This window comes from Streptopelia decaocto (assembly GCF_964273445.1).
Source record: "Streptopelia decaocto genome assembly, chromosome: 4".
Classification (NCBI taxonomy): Eukaryota; Metazoa; Chordata; class Aves; order Columbiformes; family Columbidae; genus Streptopelia; species Streptopelia decaocto.
In genome coordinates this window covers 68,789,501-68,817,365 of record NC_138658.1, presented here as the reverse complement: position 1 = coordinate 68,817,365, position 27,865 = coordinate 68,789,501, and the positions used below count along the sequence as shown (strand labels likewise).

The 27,865-nt window shown below is 39.1% G+C and overlaps 1 protein-coding gene across 1 annotated transcript in view; it reads left to right on the top strand.

Moving 5' to 3' along the window:
* The window catches only part of CFAP99 (cilia and flagella associated protein 99), a 60,231-nt gene that overhangs the window by 8,554 nt on the left and 23,812 nt on the right, over window positions 1-27,865 (top strand). The window contains exons 3-9 of the mRNA XM_082051704.1: window positions 4,153-4,297; window positions 6,880-6,974; window positions 13,226-13,338; window positions 15,516-15,690; window positions 21,455-21,535; window positions 23,670-23,735; window positions 24,617-24,676. Coding sequence (XP_081907830.1) covers window positions 4,153-4,297; window positions 6,880-6,974; window positions 13,226-13,338; window positions 15,516-15,690; window positions 21,455-21,535; window positions 23,670-23,735; window positions 24,617-24,676 — 735 coding nt within the window. The remainder of the gene's footprint in view (window positions 1-4,152; window positions 4,298-6,879; window positions 6,975-13,225; window positions 13,339-15,515; window positions 15,691-21,454; window positions 21,536-23,669; window positions 23,736-24,616; window positions 24,677-27,865) is intronic.

The window sequence follows — 27,865 nt, the reverse complement described above, 5'->3', positions numbered from 1 at the left end:
GGGTGATTCTTAGTTGCAACAAATAAGCCTTCACCTTCAATCATGAAGAATCATATTATGTCCCTCAAACCTCCTAAAAATAAATAATAACTGCAAATAAATGCTTTTGCTTCGATCTTGTGACCTTGTTGCTATTAAAACAAAATTCAATTTGAATTATCCTGAATAACACATTAACTTAAAAAATTCAAGTCTATCTTGGTTCTTTAAATTACTAGCATTCACATTCAAATTTACATCTCTATTTCTGTTGTTCTTCATTTGAATGCCGACTGCTTCTCCTTGTTTATCTTCCTAAATGCTTTTTAATACTCCTTTCATTAGACTGATGCCCTCCAGATAATATCTTCATTCTTGTGTAGTAAACCCCCCTTTTTATTAAGTATTCTTCAATTAAATCTATCAAAAATTATCCATATCCAGAATGATCCTTCATCTAGTGTATATTGTATATAAGGATATTGTTTCATCAGGCCATTTATAGAAATGGGCTGCATCTGTTCCTTTTGAAAAAAGATTACGTTTTGTACCTAACTGAAGCATCCCAGGCATTTTTTCTTCCTTGTGACTGTTAGAATCAAGCTTTTACTGTGATAACAAGAGACAGATTTTAACACAGAAGTTGCCATGCAGTGTTTGTGCCTTTCTCTATGCAAATAACTCTATTTTCAGTGGAATTATTTGCAGGATCAGACCCATCATATCGGCCTTTATAAATTCCATCTACCGAAAAGCTTACCTCTGTAAAATCAGAACTGCTACCCCAAATTCACTGTTTTACTCCTTTATCCCTCTCATGTTGATAGCAAGATGAGCTTTCCATTTCACAAGAACATGGTGTAATTTGGCATAACTCTTCACAGTTCTCATTTGTGTTGGTTCAGCTGTGCGCCTCACACATGCCCACTCAACTGTGAGGAAAATCCCCAAATGTCAGAAGTCATAGATTTAGTTTTAAATATGAAAATAATATAATGCAGGATTATTTTGATACTTGGTGAAAAAAGTACAAGTCTAGTTTGTATTATTAGTTACATAGATGCACATTAGGATCTTGCTAAGGAAAGGATGGAATCTGATTTTTCTGCAGTCCCACTCAACATTTAATATTAAGTACAAGGGAAAATTACGTGAAATGTACCTCTTCAAGATGGTCAGCATTATCACATGAAAATACTGGCTTGTGCCTGCAACATCAACTGTAAACACTAGAAGCAGGACATTCTTCTACTTATATCTTAAGATCGCAGGGTTTTTTTCTGCATTGAAATTACTGGAAGCATTTTCATTGACTTCAGAGGAAAAGAGGACTGGGTTCTGGCGACTGATTTAAAACTCAGTGAAATCACTAGGAATATTTTCTTTCATTTCCAGGGAGTTTTGATTAGACCCTTGGAGAGGAGTAGCACTGATATCTGAAGCACTATAAATTAATCAGTCTGCATCTGCCAAATGTGCATATTCTGCCTGCAAGTACACAAGTTCAGTACATACTATTACTCAGTTCACTTGGGAGGTGAAAGCTATTTTATCTTTTTATCAAATATTATCTTGTTTCTAAGATGTTTGTTTCACCTTAAACTAAATCCTTATACTGAGAAGTCTCACAAGGCTTGGCTGATGTTCCTTTCCTTTGTTCTCTCCAGAAACAAGAGCTTTTTGTTCTCATCCTTTCCTGATGTCTCTGGACATTGAACAGGTCCCATTCTAACCATCCTTATTACCATACACCCAGAGTGGCAAAGCTTGCTTTTTGCGGATAATTCTTCATTTAATTCATGTTATTTCTTGAAGTAAAACATGTTGAAAGTTGTTTGTGTACAAAGTCCTATGCTTAAGCTTTCTTATAGTTCCCAGCTACAGCTAAGTGTCAGGAGAGAGGAAAATATGTCCATGGAAGCAGGCTAAGGACACTAGGGATTTCTCAAAAGCGGGGGATAACATAAATCAGCACATATTCAGACAAGAATCACATTTTCTTCACAGGATCATTCAGGGTAATTTCAGACAGGATCATTCTTTTCCAACTTAAACACTTGGGAATCAGAGTAAAAGCTGAAATTCAATGCCATATAGAGAACACTTTCAGATATTTGTATGGGAATGACATTGTGAACACATGGAACTCTATTGTCCTTAAACACAGGATTCGAGGTGCAGCCTCACCAGCGCCGAGTACAAGAGGACAATCACTTCTCTGGTCCTGCTGGCCACACTATTCCTGATACAAGCCAGGATGCTCTTGGCCTTTTTAGCCATCTGGGCACACTGCTGGCTCATGTTCAGCCGGCCATCAATCAACATCCCCAGATCCTTTTCCTCCAGGAACTTTCCAGCCACTCTTCCCTGAGCCTGTAGCGCTGCCTGGGGTTGTTGTGACCCAAGTGCAGGACCCGGCACTTGGCCTTGTTGAATCTCATACAATTGGCCTCAGCCCAATGATCCAGCCAGTCCAGATGCCTCTGTATGGCCTTCCTACCATCCAGCAGATCAACACTTCCACTCAACTTGGTGTCATCAGGGTCACATATGATTATGTCAGTTATAGAAATAAAGCTTTTCTATCATTCTAACTATTATTAGCCTTAAGGACCTAAAACCCACAAACTAAGCTTGATTCTGTTTCTGTGTGTATATCATTAATAATATGTCTATTACAGTTCTGCTGGACAGGTAGTCAGATGTGTTAGTGTAATCCCAGTGGCAGTAAAGAAATCACAAGGATGTTTATAGGTGAAATTTTGCCTGCATACGTATGTGTGTATATGCATATATAAATACATATGGATATCAAGACAACTATATGGAGACACTGTTTTTTTTTCTAGTGATGATGCACAAATTGGAAGGAAAGAAACCTGGCTTTTGAGCAGGATTAGTAACAAGGAATTACTTTTACTCTGGATGATCATCCGAAAAAATACACTTGGAATACTTCTGCATCATTTGTTTACATTTAAAAATTACAACTGTAACTTTAAAGTTTTGCCATGTATTTGCTCAATCTCAGAGCCCTACATATGTCAGAATACTCACATAGTTTCTTCCAGCGGCCTCTAATAATACTTTCAAACTAGAAATGCATCATATTAGGGAAATAAAGCAATGAAGATGCTAGCAGATGATAGCCTACTAGGCAAGGTGAACCTCTGATCTGATATATTATTGCAGTTCAATTGTTCCCACACCTCAGACCTCTGGGAGAGATCAGATGTGAACTACATATTTTCAGAAGACGCAATTAGCTTTTTTCTTGACTTCTTGGCTAACCTCCTTAATTCAAAGAATCATTATTGTTTGTCATTTTGTCACTGTGGCTGTCCTTTTTCAATTCATGTTATAACAAACCGTTCTGGGCCTCAGATTTTATTGCAATGTTTAAAGGTGGTTCACACTGGAAATTCCTCTCATGTAGTAACAGAAATTCCATAGATGATTTATTATGAGCAGAACTTTCTGTAAAGTTCAGGAGCATTCAGACTTTTTAAAGGGACGATGAAGTGGGATCCAATACAGTAGGCATCTGATCCTCCTTTTTCTGTTCTCTTGTGGTGTTGCACGAATATTGTGAGTGACTGAGAGCACAGGCAGATCAGAAACACAGTCTGCATTAATAAGAATCCCGGCACTCACAGGTTTAGTTTAAAATAGTCATATTCTCCAATATTAAGTTACAGTAGCAGTTAAGGGTCTTTTCCATAATCCTGTCCAGCTTCTCCCTTCAATGTGGTCTCCCCAAGCAGCACAGACTTCATCTACAGAGAACAGGTTTCCTACTGGAAAAGCAAACTCTTACTGAAACGTTCTTGTACTATTGACTAAGTTAATAATTGTTCACAGCTCAGAAACTTCAGATTTTCTTTGCATTAACTGTTGACATTCACACATCAAGGCCTTTTAACTAAATGTGTATGTCAGCAGATAAACCAAAAGTTTGACACTGGGGAAGGTTACATTTTACTTAACAAGGGCCATTAATTTGTTAGGACTGCTTTAGTTGGTAGTATTAGAAGTGTGTCAGCCCTACCAAAGACATTGCTGTTAATTATTCATGTTTTCCAATTATTTCAAAATGATTGTACTTCTTTTTGTAAACAACTAACCTTTTCTTTCCAGAACGCATTAATCATTATTAATTTTGTATCTCTATAGACTCTTAACGTGACAGAAGAAAAATTTGTATTGGATACACTAGCTGGATGCATAGAATATAAATCCTTATTGGATGTAGTAGTCAATGCATTTTTTGTTCGGGATGGGAAATACTGCCTGATTTCTGAGCGCAACCTCTATATAGGTAAGCTTTCTTTAAAGCACCAAATGTGTTTACCACAAAACTTTAAAAATATTATTTTACTAGCATAGGTCTTAATATTATATTACATTTGAAGCATTCCCATTGTGCCCAGTGCCGTATGAAATACAGGACCTTTTCCAATGGCCTTACTATTAAAGTTTAAATCCTGAATTTGTTATTTAGTCTGGACTCTCACTGGTATTAGCTGGAATTTTACCAAAGAAAATGCTGCAGAATATACCTGCAGATTAGGTAACATGCAGATGGAAAATAGCATTGGCGATTGGAAGAAATATCTTGGAAGTTTAACCATCACTTAAAAAAAATTTCTTCAGTGATTTCCCTTTTTTGTCTTCTATGCAACCTAATAGCTCAGCCATTCCAATTCGAAATAGTATAACAGAGCTCTGGCTGCTGAGGAGCTCGGCATGTCTCACAGTACGAAGCTCTGTTTGGCTCTACCTACACATGGGGTTTTTGTAACTGACCATCACAATGACATAAAGAGATTTCTGTCTGTCTCCATGAGTGACGTCAATTATTTTCCTTTTATTAGGTACTTCGTTAGAATCAGTTACAATACAACTATATCTGATAATATGAGCTAGTCAATCAGAGTAGCTACTACTCCGAGCATTATTTCAGGCATTGAGAAATACATTCAAAAGTAATTTAAAATGCTGTGCATTTAATACACATATACTGAGGTTGATTTGTTAAGTCCCCAAATAAACTGGAATCACAAATCCCACTGGCACTGGTTTTCTGAGTCAGATATGTTCTGAAGCTTTGTGGGTACTTTGAAAAATCCAGCTAGTTTAATACAAAGTGGTTGAAAAATACAAAAGCATATCTAATATCAGTATATCTACATTTTATGTTTTTAAAACTGCTAAACTTTTATGGCAATTCTCATTGCTTCTGTCACAATCTGGAAAGGTATAGAAATCTAAATCGAATAACAAATGAAATAGAACCTAAACTATCAAGGATGAAATTAATAGTATATTGAGTTTATTCTAAATGGTAATGCTTCGTTGTCTCCATTTCTCCATAGCCATGTTTTTCACTGTCTGGGGCACATAAATTATACCTTTAAGCTGAGTGTTGCTATAATTGGATTGTCAGGACTGGTCCGCTCAAAAGCCTTCATTAATCATAGCAGAGGGTAGACCCCAGAAAATTTTCCTTTATCAACAAGTTAAGAGTCTAAGGTCACTGGCTTACATTTTTTTAAGCTGCTTGTGATTCCCTTTGCCAAGCTGCACTGACACTTAAATGATCAAAGCTGCTTACAAAGGCTGTTGCTATGTGTGAGCAGATTTGAATTTAATAAAGCTTGTAGAAGATAAATGTATACTCTACTAAGACTGCTTAAATATGTTGCTATGCTAAAGCACAAGACTGAAGCCTAACGATACGCTGAGCTGCCTGCAGCACATTGGTCAGAATTCACTGATTTTATCATTACTATTTGGTGGCAGCTAAAATACTGCAGTGCAAGTGAAGCCCGATCGATCAAAGTGAATATGGTTAAATGAAAGCTGATACGGGAGCTCATGAACTTCACAAGTCTGCAAAAATCTCACAGCACTGGCTGTGGCTCTTCCTGTGTTGAACTGCATACTTGCCAGAGGGGGATACAAGAATTAGGTTTGGATTTCCAAGAGAATGTCACAATTTAAAAATTTGGTTTTATTCTGATTCAGAATAAAAACAAAGATTACAACGCTTTCTGCAAAATGGTCACTTAAAAAGAAAAAGGAAATTAAATACTAGAAATATATTTTATGTATAATTTTTTAAAATTTATTATTATGTATAGTAAACTAGGATTTTGGAATGGAAGAATAAGAGCTATCATCTCTGAAAACATTATGTTGAAAAATTCACTATCAAAACTTACTATTATGTCTCCTGTTCACATTAAATTTTCTCAGAATAAGCTTGCTTACGTGGGAGATTTTGGTTACACTAAAAGAGACCTGTTTCCTGCAAGATAATACTGTCAGAAACTTTTCAGTCATGTCTCTCAGGAGCCATCTGACTCCTATTCTCCTTGCCTTGTTGCCAGACTAAGACAGCATTTCGCAGGTGGAATATGCAGATATTTGCTGTATAAGCTGGTACCACCACCCAAAGAGAGAGGCCACCCTTTTTCTCCCCACTGGCAGCTCAATCTCACCCCTGTGTCAAATTTCCTCTAAGTTAGAACTTGTGTTTAGCAGGCAGCCAGTGAACTGATCAAGAAAGTGCTTCAGGTTAAAATTCCCAGTCTGGTTTAACGTGGCTGTGTGGGTGGCTCTAACACCAGGAAGTAAAAGGAGGGGACGGGAACAAGCCATCAGGGGTTGACAGAGCTGCTTATTTTAGTGGTGATGTTGGCATGATGACTGTGAAATGACTCTGAAATCATGGCAAGATCTTACCTTGGGCCTTACAGGATTCCAAACGCTACTATTAACACTATTAAACACTATTTAAAATTAAAGTAACAGTCTAAATCCAAGAGTACGCTGAGTATAGAGTGTAGCTTTATTTGAATTTCATGCTGCATTTTAAATGTATGTATCTTTTGATAGCTATTTGTTATCTGGCTACTTTTCAACTAGAAGAGCTCGGTCTTCAGCAGTTCAGCAGAATTGTGAAATCTCTGGACACTGCAAAAATGCAAAAGGTAATGAAAGTACAAAACATTTTTTAAAAATAATTAATGATCTCTCTTCATTTTGGTTAATCAGATAACTTTTCTGAACTTTCAGGATAATCTAAGTTGAGAAATCAGTGTTATTATCTGTTTAAATTCAGAAAATAAATTTGTATTTTGTTATCACAAAACTCTTCAATTTCTATATTTACACAGTGACTACCTCATATTCAGTCAAAGATCAAGTTAAAATGTATTTTATATAGTCTGAGAAGGTAGAATAATCACATGGTTTACAGTTCATGTGGTTTACAGTTGTCCCTCTAACTTGGATACTCTTGGCTCTGCTCGCATTCTCTCTTCGACTTTAGGCAAGAGAAGTTTTTTCCAGATGTGACGAATTTATTGAAACTTGCAGTTCCTGCTGATTAGTGCTCTTTTTTCCCTGAACAACCCACTGCCTCCTACCACCCATTGTTCTGCTAAGCCTATTGCCCTTCCATTGCTTTTTCTCCTCCCCAAAAGGCAATTGCTCGTTTGGAGCTATGCACGTACCAATTACTCCATTACAACATAGGTGCCATTGGCCAAACCATTGCTGCCAAACAGAGAGCATGACAACAAAGTTCTGCTCTGGTGAACCTGCTTTAGCAGGTGGGTTGGACTAGATGATCTCCAGAGGTCCCTTCCAACCCCAACCATTCTGTGATTCTGTGAATAAAAAATGTGGAATTCAAGAGATAGGCAATTTTCAGTAATTAATACTCAAAAGGCTGAGGCTTGTCCCTGTACTGATTATTTTGAATGTTCCTGTGGATGCCAGTGTTTCTATAGTGAGTACAGTTGCTCTGTAATATGTAGGAAGAGAGTAGGTTAGATTGTCTGCGTAACATTTTTAGAAACACTCTATTCAATTTGTTTTGATGGGCTTACTATGGAATGGTTTTTATTAATTCCATTCAGAGACAAAAATGATATATTTCATTAACTGTTAGAACAGAGAAGTGGCTGGAAGAATTATCATAATCTGGTAGACAGACAAATCACCCTTTCTGAAATGCTCTCCCAGCCCTTCTTTGGTAAACACCTCAGACACAGCCACTGGATTGGATGCATCTTGAGCTTATCCAGCTGGCAACACAGTTTTCCCACTTCTTGCCAGTTACCTGTTGCTGATTGCATTCACCTAGCTTTATATGGCTCAAGTGTCAGTGCCCTGATGTTCTATTTCAGATAACGTCTCCTTCCTTGTCTGGAATGACTCTTTTCTGATAGGGAAGTGCTGCATTACACAATGATCTGCACCTGCTACTTTTTTTCCCGTAGATGTAACTTTGTTTGCTTAAGTATCTTATCAGATCATCATCACCATGGTACCTAGGTTTTCTTCTCTTGCGTTAGAAGATGTTCTTTGTCTCCAAAGTGATGCTAGATTATATTAATGCACCTGCAGCAGAGGATTTAGAAGCAGCATTTGGTCCCCCCAGCAACAGAGACAAAAACAGCAGAAGGCAGATCTGCAGCCCTAGCAACAGAAGTTGTCAGAAATTTGGGATTCTCCTTCAGGGTGCTGACCTGCAGATTTTGCCTGATGACTATTGTCTCTGAGTTCAGTTAACATGCAGAAAAAATATTCACATATATTTACTTAGAATAAATTTACTTAAATAAAAAAATATTTTCTGCACATCACAGGCTGAATGCAATTTTCTTAATCCTGCAGATAAACTTTACTCAAATGGGTAGTCTTTATGAAATTAAATGGACTATTCAGCTGAATAAGATTGATTTGTGTGAGTAAAGCTTTCTCTTAAATATATTTAAGTACACATGCAAAAATTCCTTATGGTTGTATAATTACAGAACCATAGGATAAAACCCAATTTTGTAACTTTAGTGTGATTGTTCTTCTAAGAGCCTAGCTATGTATTCCTAGCTCAGGCCTACTTTTCTGTTCTATTACTCATACATGTTATTCTTTTATAGTTCTTGTAAAATTTAAGTGTTTGTATGTTAGAGACAATATACTGTTGAAATAAAAAGTTGAAGTAAACAGCTTTATAATTTCTTAATTTTCTTGTAAAAAATGCAAAATAACCAGTGTTTTGTTTCTAGCATTCAAGAACCTGTATTGTTCTGTTTCATGTTCTGATTGCTTCTAATAGCAGTGAAGTCCTTCATAAAGAACCTCAGGGATCTGCAAAGGAAAATCACAATATAAGAATGGGTGTTGTAATTGCTGTTATGATGATGTAGCAATAGTAGGACAAGATCAGCCTCATGGTGGACATGGGGACAAAAAAGGTCCCAGTTGGGTCAGACAATGGCAGAAGGACATGTGAGCATGTAGGACACTCTTCTCTACAGCTTTACCTCAGGATCCTCAAAATAGAGTCGCCCATTACAATTTCCTTAAAGGAAAGCCTTCTGAAGAGCTTCTTGCCTTCCTCTTCATTTCTCTGTCGCAGTTGAAAGGTACAATCCTGCAAGTGATTGAGCTGGCATAGGTGAAGAACTAAACTACAATAAAAGGGAAAGAATCAGCAGGTGAAGAGAAGCAGGAACCTCCTCGATTGCTTTTGCTACTACGGCAAATAGCTGTAGGTGTGCACAGCAAAATAACATCATTGGCAGGTAGCAGCTGACCTGCCTGGAGAAAAAGAACCTGCTGTTTCTCGAAGTTCCTTCCTTAACTCAAGAGTCAAAAGCTTATGTTGTGATTATAAGGATTTCAGCTCTGCAGATGATTACATGGATGAAAAGATAATATCAAATGAGAAAACTTCCCATTTTTATTTGTTTTTGAGAAATCTATAAAATCCCACTGTGTAAAATTACATTAATGATATTAGCAGGGCATGTTCAAATTCTCGAAAGCAAGGTATTAATTTAGCCTGCCTGTAAAAATGCATTACAAAACAGTCTTTAACAATACACACTTGTCTTATTGCAGCCAGAGTACATGAAAATAGTAAAAAATTGGAAACAATTCATTTCTGGTGTAATTCCACCACTTCTAGAAGGGAAAGGAATCTTGGTTGTCAAGATCTGTGAGCAGCAAAAGTCTTGGAACATTCAAGACAGAGGAGTAAGCAGAATAATGCTATTAACTGTCCAGTGACTTCTTTAAGGAGACAAATGGTGGTAATATCCAAAGAGAAACCTATGAGAACTTCAAGCCAGATTTTGCTGCTATAAAAGCAACGACTGCTGATATTGGAGTTGCCTCCTGTGTCACATGTGGCCAAAGACAAAACAGAAATATAAGGGATCTTTCCTAGCAATTCAGCTCACAAAACACAAAAGTTTCTGTAGTTAAGAAATGTGCTACGGCTTCATGGATCTTATGCTGCCCACGTTCGCCATCTGTGATATGGATTATCAAAACCAAGATCGTGGACTTCGGCTCAGGCAGACTCTGGTCAGAAGTGATGTCTGGTGACCCTGCAGTGCCGTTTGCAATCCCCGCATTGCAGTCCCTGGTTAACCCTTCCAGGGCAGCGTTCGGAGCCTTCTCTAGTGCGATGCATATTGGGGCATATCCTTATAGTAGCGTTTCTCTGTGGACTGTGACTAAAGCTACTAAAATACACATCACAGTATTGATATGTGCTTACACAGTGAACCGTTCTCTGTACCTCATAGGACGACATCACAGCGTTTATCAATCACATAATTACCATTTGTCTTAATACAGTGTGAAATGTTCATAACCAGGACATAACTGATGTTGCAGTAGGAGGCCTCAAGGGGCAATAGCCAGCTGTTAAATACAACAGCTAGAAATCACTAACTGTGTGCCTTTATTACAGTTTCATCTGCCTTGAAGAGGTAGTTGAGTTGCAAATACTTTGTAAAAGATAGTTACAGCAAATGTTTAGAAGACCCAGATGGAGAAGATCAGCCAGGAGAGCTGAAACAGCTCAGAGGCTCAGTTTCATGTGGCAATGTAGCAGACAACTGGCTGCAGCCTCTGGGGTTGGACTAGGCTCTAAAAGAGGAACGCTGAGGACACAGAGAGGGAGGAGTGCAGCTTAATGGAAGCCAATGAAAGAAAACCGGAGGATTTACAAATCACCACCTGCAGTATTTCTACATCAGCTTATTCTGTGAGCAATCTGAATGCCTAGAAATTTGAAACTAGCTTCAGCCCTCAGAGTCTGCCTCATTTTAAGTACACCAGCTCCTGTTCAATCCACCCCTGCATACACACTTGCTTACATCTGTTTAAAAACACATCTTTTGTAAACTTTGTCTATAGTCAGGGCCTTCCATAAGGTAAGAAGAGTACTTTAGCAGGGGACGTGTTCTCTGTGTCTGTAATCATATATACAGGCGGGATACATGGATATACAATTTTGTTATGATAACTGGTAGAAGTGGTGTGCATACAGTACATCGGTCCTGTTGGAGAGCGTGAACTCTGTCTAGACTTCTAGCATTTATTTACACATTGCATAAGTACAAATTAGTATGTTAGGTGAAAAATGTAATCCAACGTGCATGCACTACAGAGAAAGATTCTCCATAAGGAAAATTAATTAATTTCTAGACCAATGGGATAAAATTCATCCCTTATCATATACTCAGTAAACTCTACTGAATCTGCAAGCACCAACAAAACAACTTCTTCACAATTCAACACTTAGTTTATAGTCACACTTTTAGGGATGAAATATCTTCTTTTGGATGGTGTATTGATATGCCAGCATCTGCAGTTTTGGGGAAGAGCAGTAGTTTCTAGACAAGAATAGGAATCCAGGGGGGTAATACTCATTTAGCCCTTTAGTTGTTGATCAGTCTTTTGACTCCAACAAAAGCACCGCAGATGAAAATAAACCTAATTTACGGATTAATTCACAGAATCACAGACTCACAGAATGTTAGGGATTGAAAGGGACCTCAAAAGCTCATCCAGTCCAGTCCCCCTGCTGGAGCAGGAACACCCAGATGGGGTTACACAGGCAGGGGTCCACGTGGGTTTTGAATGTCTCCAGAGAAGAAGACTCCACAACGTCCCTGGGCAGCCTGTTCCAGTTGGAAATGGTCACATCAAGACTATAGATTTCAAGCAGCAGGCTTTCTACACCTGTTGAACATCTGCAGCAAACACCTTGAGTCAAATCTGAACTGTTTATAGCTGAATTAATCACAAAGCTCTGAGCCACCTTGGCCCTGGCAACATGTGAATTAAGAAGCTCCTTGGTAGTCCTCCAGAACCAAAAACTCAATACAGAGACCTGTATGGCTCTGTGAAAACCAGCCCAAGACAGGGCTGATGCCAGATCTGAACTAATAAGCTCTGCAGTCTCCAACTGAAGCTTCTCAAGTGACTGCACACTGCTTTACAGTATGTCTCATAATGTCTATATTATTTAGTGTGCTTTTTTACTATTACTGGGATTATTTCAGCAGGATACTTGCTTGTACTTTCATTTCCAAGAATTTTAATGAAAAATTTCATGTTTAAGTTTGCAATTTACATTGCTGTACATGACACATGCTGAATCCAAGTGCCATTTTCCAAGAGTCTGTTTCAAAAGGCCATTCGAGGAGTTCAAGTTTTAAAGAACAGCTCTTGACCTCCTGGTGAACTCCAGCGGGAAACAAAAGTTCAAATGTTAGTTGGTATTTCTCCAGCATGTAGAGCTCTGCAATGTTTAAATGTGCCAAATTTCAGTCTTCTAGTTTAATGGGAATATGCCAGTTAATTATATATCAATAAAAGCAGAAACTATATTGTATAGCAGTTACTACAGTTCTCAGCAATTCTCCCTGCCCCGTTCCCAGGGATATGAAAGGAACTTAAGAAATCAAGTGCAATGCCAAACCCAAGATGTTTCTGGGCACCATGGATCATCTAGCGATAGATAATGAGGAGTTGATTGTGCATGTATTAGACTCTGAAGCTCTATTGTATAATTATACTAAAATCAGTAGATCAGTGTCTTGCAGTGGTAATAAATTTAATTTTGAATAAAACCTTTTGTTTCACAATGTTTGAAGCAAATTAAAGATGCATCAACACATCACCGTGTTGTAGTCTCTAGATTTTTTTTAGGCCACTAAAAATATTTTTGGTATCTATTTGTGTTTCACAAAATAGGGCTGAAAGACATGGGGCTGTTCTAACAGAACTTTGAGCACCTATGATTATGATTAGAGGGTAAAATACAAGCAAGTTCTTCAGCAGTGTTTCTAGTAAAAACAACTGTCTTTTTGTAGTCTTATATACACCATACATTCAGTACTCATGTTTAAAAGAAATAACTTATTATTAGTTTCTTAGATTTTTCTTCAATGCCTTGTATTTGAACACGTGGATAAAGGATGAATGGAGTAAGTTCTACGATTCACCTTATGTAAAAGAGAACTGGATTGATCCACTGCTAAGGTAAGCAGGACTGAAGTAGCCTGTGGCCACCTCAAAGTTTAAATGATGCCGAAAGCTTCCCCTCAAAGTTCAATTTGCTTTTAAAGTGTTTCTCCTGTTGAAGTCACTCAGAACCCTTCTTGTCTTCATGAGACTATAGGAACCCCTTTTGCTTACCCAGAGGCAAGGTTCTCTCGTGGAAAGGTCCTTTTGCAGCTGTCATACATTTGTTTCTCAGTGCCCCTGAACAGATCAAGCATCATACTCTGAAAACAAAAAACAGAAGGTTCGCATTATCTCACAGAGTTAGATTCATGCCTCCTAAGTTCCTTCAATGTCTGTATGACATTAAGTATATGAAAAAAGATGAGTGACTTGCCTGAGTTGGGCTTTATGCACAGACTTGATTATGCCAATGGCCGTAAAATCCCCTCTGAGCAAATCAGATAAGCATGTAAACAAGTCTTTTAAAACTATTATTTATTTACATAATTGCAGCATCGTTTAATGCTTTGAGGTGCCAGGTGTGTCCGCACATTGGTTAGATGGTGCTACAGCACGAGTACCCTTGCCGAACTGCAACATTTTCATGTGGAGAAACAGTAGCTCTGCAGCCTATTGTGTCACTTTTTCACTCTCATTTTTAGCCAGGACAGATAAATTGGAGCTAGCATTGGTACACCTGTGTGGCTGCAATCACACATCCTCCTCACTGCACGATAGATTAACCCAAATCGTGGCTAATGCCATTACACAAAAATAGGTTATAAACCATGTCAGCTGAAAAAGAGTTTGCATCCACTTCTGTGAAACTGAAGTCAGTAGAATTAATTATTTCCTACTATGTAAATTGTGCCAAATTAGCAAATGTACACCATAGATTTGGTTTGCAATACTCCAAATTCCACACAGTTCTACAAGAACTGCAGGGATATATCTGAAGTAAGAATTTGACTCAATTTATTCCAGTGTAGTAATTCTAATTATAACATATGCTTACAATAGTGTGAAGATACAGATAGAGATATACAGACAGAGATAGACACACATATCCACGCTGTATATATACACATCTATATACATATGCATGCAGGCAGATGCTTAATCTATAGCTTGTTTCATTAACACTAAGCTTATTGGAGCTGTTCTTCACAGTCAGTTACATTCAACGTAACGAACGTGTTTTGCCTAGAATTAGTAAATCTAAGTTGCACAAGAATGTTAAAGCCCATATTTGGTTACTGGGTTTGAAACTTGCTTCGAAGGGCTAAGGATGCATTGATCGGTTCAATCCGTTCAGTAGCTTGAAGTCTTTTAAATGTGTCTTTGTATTCCCCTTTCCAAGGTCAATGAGGTTAACATAAAGACTCCTATTTATTTTAATGGAGCTACATTACTTGCAGAAGTTACTTGCAAGCCTCATCCCACAATGACAGTACTAGCTAAGGTAACAGTCACATAAACAAGTTACTGTAAATTTGCACTGTCGGCTGCTTTTTAAGTTCTGGGAGAGCTTCATTGCATGTGTAATACTTAAAGACAAAACACACACAGAGGAGGAGTAACTGACATGAAGCTGTCACTATAATTAGGCCCGTGATAACTTGTGTGTTACCTTGAATTCTGCACCTTCGTGCCATTCCTTGGAAGAAGTCTGAACCTTCCTACAAACCAAAATCCAAACAGAGAAATCAAAATCATCTTGACGGCCCCACAGGGTTCACTGAGGGTTCATTCGCTAATTCACCCAACTCCCTACAACTTTCTATTTTTTTATTAGAACCGCCTGTGCTATGAGATGGATTTATGTGTGCTCTCAGTTGGTAAAAGTGGCAATGCTCAGACCACTGTTCATAGTTTTTTCATTTAAGTATGATAAGCGTGTACTTAGCTTATGAAAGCTGCTTTTCTGATTCATAGTCTGGTCCTCCTGCAAAACGAACTGGCGATGTAGTTGCTTAGTCAGCAAAAACTGTGGCTATTTCACCCCCACTAGTCTGAATGGATTGGCATCCATCAAGAGGTGAAGTAATACAGTCCAACTAAATCATGAGCACAAACTCATAGGTCAGTTTTATTAAAATTGAATGTCTGAAAGCACTACAGAATTTGCACCAATGCCAACCTCATACACGGTGTGTAAGTTTGCATGAGAGAAAATAATGAAATAAAATTGAAAAATCTGTTTTTATTTGAAGATGGCAGCCGAAAGTACAGCAACTGATTGAACAGCTCACAGATAAATTGAATAATCGTACTACCACTGTCAAGACTTCGAGGGTCACTCAGCCAGAGGAATTTAATTTGACTGTACCCAAGCCACGTGCCATTCCTGTACCTTTGCCAATACGGACACTGGATAAAAGCTTACCTGTGAGTTTTTTTATGCTTTGAGAGTTACTAAGTTTTATGTATGCTTGTGCACAAAATCATGGTAAGGGAGCTAATGGTCTCTTTCAAAATAATTGTAGAAAATCTACAACCTTTGACAGATCAAAAAAGGATTTTTATAATATTCTGTGTTAATGAAGATCAGATTCCTAAAAAAGACCAAACTAATTCTTTTCACTTCAGTGAATGTTGTGTAAGCAAATTATAAGCCAAACAAAAGAAAGGGAAAAAAATGGTTCCTGTAGTTGTTTTGTGACTTTTGGAGGTAAAACTATACAATGGGTACAAATTGATGATAGCATTGGTACAAGTGTTTCTGGGAGACCTTGTATTTGTAAGATCTTTGCTTTGGATAATGTACTGAAGCAGGTAAGAAAACAACATTCTAATGAAATTTTGTAATAAATTCAGATTATTTTGTAGATGAGCTCCCATTAAAATAAATCGCAAAGCAATTTCACTGGAGTTGAGGTGGACTCCAGGCTTACAGGTCCTCCTTGAAAGTGGAATTTTATTCCTTTCTATCTGTATTAATGTTGAATCTCTAAACTTAAGGTTTTTCAGTGTAATTATTGCTCACGAATAAATGAGACCATATTTATCTTTGAAATGCTATGCTTTTATTTTACTTATTGTCTAAGATTGTGATTCAGTTATGCTGGTACAAATTGGAGACACACAACTGGCTTTAAGTTACCTCACTGGGACAAGGCAAACAGGATTTGGGATCAAGCTGCTAGGACTAACTTAACAGAGACTCCAAAATCTTCTATATTTAAATGCAGTGGGAAGTCACAGTTTTGGGCACTATCTGCCACCTTGTATTAGCACTTCAATTTTAAATAATACATGTATTGAATGCTCTTAGAAATGATTTACATCTAAGGATGGCAGAGCAATTTAGTGGTACTGTGTTACGCAGTTAATGGGATTTTACATTGAAACAGCTTAATACCAGGCTCTGAAAAACTGCATTTAATAACTATTTAATCAGTATAGGAATGAGTCATATTGCTGTCATTTTAGTACCTTTACGCCATGCAGCCCCTCTTAGAATAAATTTGCTTTCATGCGGATGCATTTACTGAAGTTCATTTTTGTTGTTAGGATTATACTAAATTTGGTTTACATTCTGGCCAAGTCTGCAAATTTAAAAGCTGTGTGAATCTAAACCCATTAGCGTAGTAGTGACATATGTTGTGCTCATTTCTGCACCTATCTCAGCAAATTAAGCTTCACTTTAATTTGCCATATTGTTGCCCGTATCACCATATTAGATCCTGAAATGAACAGACTGAAAAGGCAGCCCAGATGGCAAGAAAGAGTTAGTAAAGTGAGAGCAGGCCACCGTTTTGGCTACTGTATTGTGGAGAGGAATGCACGGAAATAAAGCCCTTCCAGATTCCATCCTATAATCTGTGGCAGAAATGTTCTCATCCGTTTTCTCACAAAGTTGTTAGTTCTATGAGATATCCACTTTTACTCATGGTTCTCATGCATTTGTCAAAGAACTTGTCATGGAGCGTATTAGCAGGGACTTTTGTGTTCACAATCACTGCAGACATGGTTACTGCTCAGCTTTGAAACAGCCGGACGAATTCATAGGGAAGCGTCTGGATTCTGAGCAGTGAATGCTGATAATTATTGCATCCCTATGGTGAAATTAATTCGTTCTGATTAATAGGATCATTATTTTAGGTATTTCTTTCTGCTCTGTTGCATTATAGTAGAGATAAAATGCGAAGTAAGATGAGATGTATGACATCCATTGAGTTCAGGAGCTGGGACAGTGTCCTGTGCACCAAGCAGGTAATTCACAGAATCATAGAATGTCAAGGATTGGAAGGGACCTTGAAAGCTCATCCAGTCCAATCCCCCTGCCGGAGCAGGAACACCCAGATGAGGTTACACAGGAAGGTGTCCAGGCGGGTCTTGAATGTCTCCAGAGTGGGAGACTCCACAACCTCCCTGGGCAGCCTGTTCCAGTGTCTGTCACCCTCACTGAGAAGAAGTTTCTTCTCAAATTTAAGTGGAACCTTTTGTGTTCCAGTTTGAACTCATTACCCCTTGTCCTATCTTTGGTTGTCACCGAGAAGAGCCTGGCTCCATCCTCGTGACACTCATCCTTTATATATCTGTAAACATTAATGAGGTCATCCCTCAGTCTCCTCTTCTCCAAGCTAAAGAGCCCCAGCTCCCTCAGCCTTTCCTCATAAGGGAGATGCTCCACTCCCTTCATCATCTTTGTTGCCCTGTGCTGGACTCTCTCCAGCAGTTCCCTGTCCTTCTGGAAATGAGGGGCCCAGAACTGGACACAATATTCCAGATGTGGTCTCACCAGGGCAGAGTAGAGGGGCAGGAGAACCTCTCTGACCTACTAACCACCCCCCTTCTAATCCACCCCAGGATGCCATTGGCCTTCCTGGCCACAAGGGCACAGTGCTGGTCATGGTCATCCTGCTGTCCACCAGGAGCCCCAGGTCCCTTTCCCCTATGCTGCTCTCTAATAGGTCATTCCCCAACTTATACTGGAACCTGGGGTTGTTCCTGCCCAGATGCAGGACTCTACACTTGCTCTTGTTATATTTCATTGAATTTCTCCCTGCCCAGCTTCCCTCGCAGGAGGCGCCTGGAGCTGAGGGTTACTGCAGGTATTCATCCTAGCGATCTACACCGAGATGGGACCCTGCACTGACCTTGCAAGGTTTCACTGGAGTAACATGGGCCTAGAAGGTTAAAATAATCATTTGTCATCAAAGACATTCATCAGAAATGGGGGGCGCTATGTCAAAAAAGAAAAACACTTGAATTTTAAAGTTTAATAACGACATCTTTCACTCTAAATATTTGGTCTAAAGATTATAAATTATTTTCTCCGCTGTCCTTAGCGCACAAGCAACTGGGTGCACACACAAGCATGCACATATGCATACAGACGTTCATAAATACAATTCTGCAAAGAAAGATCTTTGCTTTAGCTTGAAGTTTGCAAAGAAAACAAATGGAGACAGGTGTTTATACCTGATAATATGTAAAATGATTTGGACACATTTAACTTCCTGGATATCTTGGCCTTGAGTTACAAATAAAATCCATTCTATTAATATCACCACTATAATAGAATAATAAGATTATGCCATTATTTTATTTTTAGATTTTCTATATACAAATTATGTAGCTAAGAAAAAAAAAAGGGTCACGCTGAGATGTTATTGTAACACCATTTAGCCAAATTTAGTGCATTTTTTAGACATTCTCCATATCATTTCAGCTGTGCTTCATGAGTGGAGTCACTTGATTGTTTAAAATAATTAAATGGGTGAATTCATTTGGCCAATACAGAGGATTTTGCTTGCAAATATACAGACCCAACAATATATTTAACTTTATGACCTTTTTATGTATAAAGCTAGAAGCTCTTAATACAATAGCATTACATTAGATTGCCCTTCTCCATCTTACGACAGTAACTTTATTAAAATAGGAGAGTGATGACTACCAAAGTTCAAGTGATTATTCATTTTGTTCTTTCTTAAACTTCCTGTGGTAGCTACTCACTAAATAAACCTCTGGTAAAGGAATATCCAGAAAGCAGAAGGGAGCCTGACCGCTGGCTGGAGAGGAAAAGCAGGGCTGGTGTTTCTTACCCATATCCCCCCTTTTTTCACATTAGGATTAAATAGGTACAGTTTGGACATTTTCATCTATTGCTGGAATTTACAATTTACTTATACTGACTTTTTCATCCTCTACCGGCAACTGTATTGTCTACCTGTCTGGCCAATTTCTGCTCATCAGCATGGTATCTGAGGGCTAAATTACAAGGCTAAGGTCATTTTTGAAACAGAGCCGATTGAAAAGTCTCCTCCTTAAATTACTTGGAATAAGCAGAGCAGTTTCTGAGGAGAGATTTTCAGCTTACCCTGGCAGATGAGCACAGTTTTGCAGGTAAAGCACATGGCTGGGAAGAAGAGTGCAATAAACTGATACCCTCCGCCTGCGCAAGCCTTTGCAAATCCTCTGGGCTTTAATTTCTCCATCCATAAAAGCATAATAAAAACTATTAGGTACTGCTGGGAAATACTTGCAGTTCTACTTCACTTAAAAACCTCACAAAAATACCTGAGCAGTCTCACCAGAGTATTTAATTGCTAGCTGCTTCTGTGTGTGCATTTGTTTTGCCTGTAGATAATGACATTAAATAGCAAAGACAGTGGAAAGTACATCAGATTCATGAGGTTTTCAGAGCATAACTCTTTATGTAGTCTCATAAAGCTAGATGGGATCCCTGTGTTCCATAAACTGCCATTCAGTACGATACAGATTATAGATTTTTCCCATTAATTCTTGAATTAATTCTGTAACTTCTAATTGAGCTAGAACATTTTTAGCCAGATAAATATTTAAGCAGATGTCCAGGAAACTGCCAGACTATCTCATCCACATAGGAAGGAGAAATCCTGTCTCTTTTCAGAGTTTGCTTCGGGGCAAAATTTATTGCTCAAGCAAATATCAAAATCCTCCAGAAGTTTCAGCCAAACTCAAAACCATCCAGTCCCCAGTCTTCTGCTGATCCAGGTGACAGCCGGCTGAGAAGTCTGTCCTGCTCTTTCTATCTGTAGTGCTTTCTGACATGTGAATGCTTTCCCAAATCTGTGACTAGTGCTGGGAGAGCCTTTAGTCCTCTCCCTCCAAACATTTACTCTCGACCTCCAATGGCATTCCAGACCTCCTCGCTGTCTACAGCTGCCTGAAAGGAGGTTGTAGCATGGAGGGTGTTGGTCTCTTCTCTCAAGTAGCAAGTGATAGGACAGGAGGAAATGGCCTCAAGTTGTGCCAGGGGAGGTTTAGATTGGATATTAGGACAAAATTCTTCGTGGAAAGGGTTTTCAGGCATTGGAACAGGCTGCCCAGGGCAGTTATGGAGTCACCATCCCTGGAGGGGTTTAAAAGGCGTTTAGACGACGTTCTTAGGGACATGGTTTAGTGCTGGAGTTAGGTTATGGCTGGACTCAATGATCCTGAGGGTCTCTTCCAACCAAAATGATTCTATGACATCAGGACAGCCATAGCAGACCAGAGCAAAGGCCCATGTTGCCCAGTGGGTGTTCTCCAGCTGTGGCCAAACACAGATAACTGAGAAGACTCCAGGGACAGGCCAAGCGTAGCTGCTGCTTTCTCCAGCTGCCTTATCTGTTTCCCACCATTTCAGCTCCAAGGCTTCCTCAGTTACAGTGAAGTTCCTGGGTATTTCATAAACTTCACGGGATTTCTCTTCCCTAAACTTCTTTGGGGTCTCTGTAGCTTGTTGCTACTACCACACGCTGTGCCAAAGAGCTCCACAGCTTCACTTTATTCAGCTGCCCTATCTGGCTGTCAGTGCTGTGAAGTTTATGAGACACCAAAGAGAACTTTTCCCCTTCTGGCAACTTCGTTTTCCCCTTGGTAGGGCGTATAGGATTTATTATTTCTTTAGCCTTTCTTGTGCTAGTTTCAGATTTTTCTTTCTTTCCAGTCTTTTGTCCAGGGTTTATATTGCATTTGACAGGACTGAAAAGCTTGGGTAGTCCCAGCTAATTGGAATCTGTCCATGTCTTCTACACTGGCACTAATAGAAAAGAATCAATATTTAAAAAATAACTGCAGCTGTTCTATGGTAAAAGTGAAGGTGTTTTTTTCCTGTAAGAATGTGTCACTTGCCATGTTTTATACCCCATATTGTGGAGATTATTGCCTTTTAATACAGGTTCCTCCAAGCACCTACAAACCTCCAAAGGAAAAAAAGCTACTAGAGAAAATCCAAACAAAAAATCGCCGAAAAGCACAAGTGAGTGTATTATATTTTTGTTCTAGTCTTTTCTTTCTTCTAAACTGTTTCTTCTGTATTGTTCCATTTTCACAAGTCTTAGAACTTTATCTGAACTGTATTTGCTTTTGCACCTAATCGCTCCTGGCTCTTTCTCTAGAGTCATGAAGCTTTTATCTTCTGTTCTATCATCCTTTTTCCATCTTCATTATTTTATTATGAATTGTCTGAGACAAGGTCCACCTTTTATTCACTGTACAAGTGCTGTGTGAGAAATTATGCAAGTGGCCATGTAAGGCAGCAGAAACACAATGACTTTCTTCTCTTCACAAGCCTGAAATAGTTTGATGGCTCTTGTACTCCAACAGGATCTGTGGCTATGTAAGGTATTCACTTAATAATTTAGGCTTCAATATACAAAATATGCTGAATATTTTTGTTTGTTTTCTATAGTAACTGATAAATTACCACGTCATCACCCACTGTTTTAACATACCAGCAGATTATGATTTTTTTGTGTGTGGACCCCATACTCTTCAGCAGGCTGAGAGAGTGGGAACTCATCAGGATTTGTAAAGAAGCAGAGTACACAGGCTGTGTGTTAAGAGAGCAGGAGAAGGGAAGGCCTGGAAAAATAACCACATCTAGTTATTTGATCCAAACTTTGATAATGAATCCTGCTCATTGAGTTAGCTCCTATCATAGTTAAAACAGATTGTTGTCGTCTTCTCCTTGGAAGAGAATTAATTAAATGTCAGTTTCCACTTTTTTTCTTCCTCCCCACACTGCAATCACCACACCCAATCAAATACCGGTATAAGCTTGATAAAAGGCATGCTATTTGACTCCTTTTTATCTGTACCCCCCTTCTGAAAATGCCTTACTCCAGCTTTCACCAGACACTACAAGTCCATTTATCACTGTTCTGGGCTCTCCTCATGTCCTTGTGAAAGGGGCATTGGATTCTGTTCCTAAACTATAGTAAATGCCTTAATGTGTGACAGATTCTAGGGGAATAAGCTTTGCATTCCTTTTGCTGGCCCGTCACATTTCCTATGCTTGGTATTTCATTATAAAAGAAAACAACCTTGATTTTTATCCTTTTACTGTTTCCATATTGTGGAGGAAGCACATGCCTGTTGGTCTGTGTGCTTATTTGTACATACAAACTTCCTAGAAAATCTAGGGAGGAAAAGCAAGATACCACAGTGCCTATATTTTCAAAAATCTATGATAACTATAAAATCACTTAAACTACCAGCCACATTCTTCAGTGGAGGAAATGCATGAACACAAGGAACAAAGAAAAACCACCACAGAAATTATAGCTGCAATAACACCGGTTTTTGTCGCTTCTGGAATGTTGTAAAAGGCATCCAAAGCATTCACAAAGGTCAGTTCCCTGGACTGTTTGCTAAACAAGCCGGAATGTTCACTGTTAAAAGAAATATGCATTAAAAATGCCATGTGTTTCGTAACATTTTTGCAGAAGCTTCAGCTGTCACTGTAAGTACCACGTCTGAGCTCCTATAGGGAGGAGTGTGAACACTGGAAGCCACACTCTAGTGTGATGTTCTGGATCACTGTTGGCCACAAAGACATTAGAAAATCCAGTCTGTGTCTCACAGCTTCAATTAGAGTTTACTGTTTACAGCCAAAAGAAATATCCAAAAACTAGAAATGTGGTTGCCTTTACTTCCCCCTTTAAAATTACAGGTGTAATTACTGTTAGGGCTGTGCTTATTGGTGCAGCCCTCGATGCTCTGATCCCCTGATCAGAATCTAATTTAACTCAAAACTGAAGCCATTGTTTGTTAGCTGTAGAAATGGATATTACGGATGGTACTGATGTGCCGTAGATAATTATGAGGCTTTTAAGTCAAATTCTGAATAAGGAACAAGTTTCATAGTGGCAGACCTAGCAAAGGCCCAGTGCCCTATGCAAAGGATACAGCCAGGCAGAACTATGGAGAAAATCAAGACTTGCTTACTTCAAGTCTTTAATCAGGAATGAAAATTCATATCAATACTAAGTCAAGCTTTCATTCATTGGAAACAACATACTGCTCTGGGCTGCAAGGCTTTTTGAGACAGAAAATTCTTATTAGAGAATTTAAATGTACTGTATTTTTTAAGCTAATTGCTTTAATTTTAGGCTCCGCTCCTCAAAGCAGCTGCTAACCAGTTCAAGTGTGCAACCATGAAGCCTGAAAAGGAAGAGGTATGCTACAAAATACTGCATTACCTAGAAATCCCCCAGTACGAAGATGAAAAATGACTGGAGTATTTGAAGATATCTCAAAGTATTTGAAAATGTTTATTTATTTGGGAATAGGAATTATGTGCTGTCATATGTAGCTGTTCTGTCATTTCACATCCATGTTGTTAGCCTTCCTATGATACCACTCCAACAAAACTCCAAACTGGCAATATTTCTCTAAACCCACATATTATTTTTCCATTAACTTTTATGCCACAGAGCAGCCAAGCTGAGGGGATATGTTCCCATTCATACAGAATTCTTGCTTTGCTTGATTCCCAGTTTACAACTATGTCACCGAATTATGTATGTAATATATTCATTTCAGCACCACATATGCATATTCTATTCACTGTTTTCATCCCCATGGTACCAGACACTTTCACATCAGTATCTGTAGCTAAAACCATAAAATGAAATCAATAACCATGAGTAGAATTCTACCACTATTTAATAATTTCATTAAATGTGCTTTGACACCCTGTTTTGTTTTCCCAAAGTCTATTTCAGTTAAGAGCTGAATATATTCATATATATAGGTAACATTTCATAGTCAAACAAAACATCACTGTTACTTTTCTAACATTATTTTTCTCAATAAGTTTTAGTCAATATTTGGACCTACCTTTTAATGATAATTTGATATGAAATATTCTCACTAAGTTTAGTGTACATAGCAAGTTTTTGTGGATATAACAATTCCAAAATATGTCCCCTATGATTGTATTTGTCACTCTAGGTGAATATTCAAGAGTCGTTTTTGGTAAATATCAAGTACTTTTGCTGAGTACTTGAAAATCTGTCTCTGAAATGAAATAATGTATTTTTATTTTGAACTGCAGGACACCGATGACACTATGGAGAGTAAACCAGCAATCCAGGCTCAAAAGATCCAAAGCAAGGTGAGTAATCTTTAAGGTAATGTTGTCAGATGTACTTGAAAACTATGGAGTGAAAACACCTATAAATTCTGTGGTGATGCAAACTTTGCTGAAATCCACATTTTTACTCCAAGTTCTGTGGGCAGGAGAAGGGGATGGATTACGTCTATGGTTCATTGTGTTTTTTTATGTAAAATGGCAAGGAATGCAGGATGACCATGAGCCAGCACTGTGCCCTTGTGGCCAGGAAGGCCAATGGCATCCTGGGGTGTATTAGAAGGGGGGTGGTTAGCAGGTCCAGAGAGGTTCTCCTGCCCCTCTACTCTGCCCTGGTGAGACCACATCTGGAATATTGTGTCCAGTTCTGGGCCCCTCATTTCCAGAAGGACAGGGAACTGCTGGAGAAAGTCCAGCGCAGGGCAACCAAGATGCTGAAGGGAGTGGAGCATCTCCCGTATGAGGAAAGGCTGAGGGAGCTGGGGCTCTTTAGTTTGGAGAAGAAGAGACTGAGAGGTGACCTCATTAATGTTTATAAATAAGGGTGAGTGTCACGAGGATGGAGCCAGGCTCTTCTCGGTGACATCCAGTGATAGGACAAGGGGTAATGGGTACAAACACAAAAGGTTCCACTTAAATTTTAGGAGAAACTTCTTCTCATTGAGGGTGACAGACACTGGAACAGGCTGCCCAGGGAGGTTGTGGAGTCTCCTACTCTGGAGACATTCAAACCCGCCTGGACACCTTCCTGTGTAACCTCATCTGGGTGTTCCTGCTCCGGCAGGGGGATTGGACTGGATGATCTTTCGAGGTCCCTTCCAATCCCTGACATTCTGTGATTCTGTGAGAATAGTGCACAGAAAAAAAAAAAAAAAGAAGAAGAAAAATAATTGTGAAACCCTGGTTTAAGAACTCAGCATAGGAACAGAAGAATCTTGTGTCTGTAAATCACTGTTTCAAAATATTATCCTGAGGAATGCTGAGCACTCACTCCAGCTAATGACTGCCTGATACACAATATACAATCAGTCTGGATGTTTGTCTTGTTGCCTTTAAACACATACTGAGGTCATAAAATCCACTATACTGATTGCTTCTCTGCTAGGATTTCCAAGGGTCAGAGAATTGTAAACATGGAAAATGGGCTGTTCAGCCTTAATGGTGTAACACATGGTAACACATGAAAGCTCACACTGCTATTTCTGCAATAACTGTACTACAGACAATCTTCAGTCTTACATTGTTCAATCTTTCACCTTTCATGTGTTTTACGTTCATATGCAGAATAATCTAATGTGGAAGGTGTGCTTGTATTGCGACCCTAAATATCTTGTGAGCAGGTCTACCTACTCTTTAAAACTACATATTTAGGTACAGCTCATATATACCTTGGAAAGACTGATTCCCTGCTTGGGGAGCTGGGCATCTGGCAACTATTTGTAAAGCATATCTGGCATCACATACTGAAGTTATCTTTAATAACAGTGTCACCTATAACAGAATCGCAGACTGGTTGGGGTTGGAAGGGACCTCTGGACATCATCCAGTCCAACACCCCTGCTAAAGCAGGTTCACCAGAGCAGATCACACAGGAAGGTGTCCAGGCGGGTTTGAATGTCTCCAGAGAAGGAGACTCCACAACCTCTCTGGGCAGCCTGTTCCAGGGCTCTGGCACCCTCACAGTAAAGACGTTTCTCCTCATACTCAGATGGAACCTCCTGTGCTTCAGTCTGTGTCCATTGCCCCCCATCCTATCATTGGGCACCACTGAAAAGAGTCTGGTCCATCCTCTTGACACCGACCCTTGAGATATTTATGAACAATGATGAGATCCCCTCTCAGGTTCTCTTCTCCAGGCTGAACAGACCCAGCTCTCTCAGTCTCTCCTCATAAGAAAGATGCTCCAGACCCCTCATAATCTTTGTAGCCCACCGCTGGACTCCCTCCAGTAATTGCTGGTCCTTCTTAAACTGGGGAGCCCAAAGCTGGACGCAGTACTGCAGATGTGGCCTCACCAGGGCAGAGTAGAAGGGCAGGACAACCTCCCTCAACCTGCTGGTCACACTCTTCTTAATGCACCCCAGGTGCCGTTGGCCTTCTTGGTCACAAGGGCAAATTATTGACTCGTGGTCAGCCTGTTGTTGACTTGAACTGCCAAGCCCTTCGCTGCAATGCTGCTTTGCCTCAGGTCCACCCCTAACCTGTGCTGGTGCCTGGGGTTGTTCCTCCCCAGGTGCAGGACACTTGCCCTTGTTAAACTTCATTTGGTTCTTCCCTGCCCCTATGCAGTCTGCTTGCTTACAATCCAGCAGCATGAAATTACAGGAAAGTAGTAATATCCCAGTTCCTTCTGCACTCAAAAGAGGGGGAAAATACCAAAATGGGAAACATTTACATAGTTCATCCACACAGGCAGGACCTGTAATTATGTGGGTTTAGTTCAACACTCTGTATATTCTGCTTCCTTTTCTGATAATTTAAAATACTGAAACTTTAGTGTGGACTAATAACAGTCAAACCATCTGCCTAAATTGCATAAAGAAAAATATGGATCTGGAATCTCACAGCATCGATCAGAGCCACTTCTAACACCAGCTAGTGTCTCCTCTAGGAGCACAATCAGTTTTATCTCGTCTAAACACATTTGCCTTAAAGGTTGGTTAGGTGATATTCAAGATCCTACTATAACATTCAAGCTGAGATAGGCATATTGTTATTGACTTTTAAAATACTTTCTATTGCCGTTGCCTTCCTGCCTGTGCAACTCTGTGAGTAGACAGATCCTAAGAGAAAGGTTTATCTAAGATGTACAAATAAAATTATAATCTGTCCTCAAATTAATGAAATTATATAATGTTTTACCCAACTAGTATTTTCCCTTCCTCTTTTTAGAACACCTACAGTATAGTAAACACATCTTTTTCATCTCAGACACATTATATGCAGCAGCAATCATTTCTCATTGCTGTTACAAAATGTCTATTCATCCTTTTCACTAGAAGAACAAGACAGTACAAATGCATCATCACCATCTCAATCTGCCTCTTGCTCATATCAGGATTTGCTCTTTACATATTTATTGGTTTTGGTGAGCTATTGTGTGTTCATTACGTGGAAACAGTGAATAAAATTTTTTTCCAGAAGAATTACAATGTTCTGTGATTTTCCTGATTGTTTCCATTTTCTCATCTTGATAAAAGGGAAGATATGACA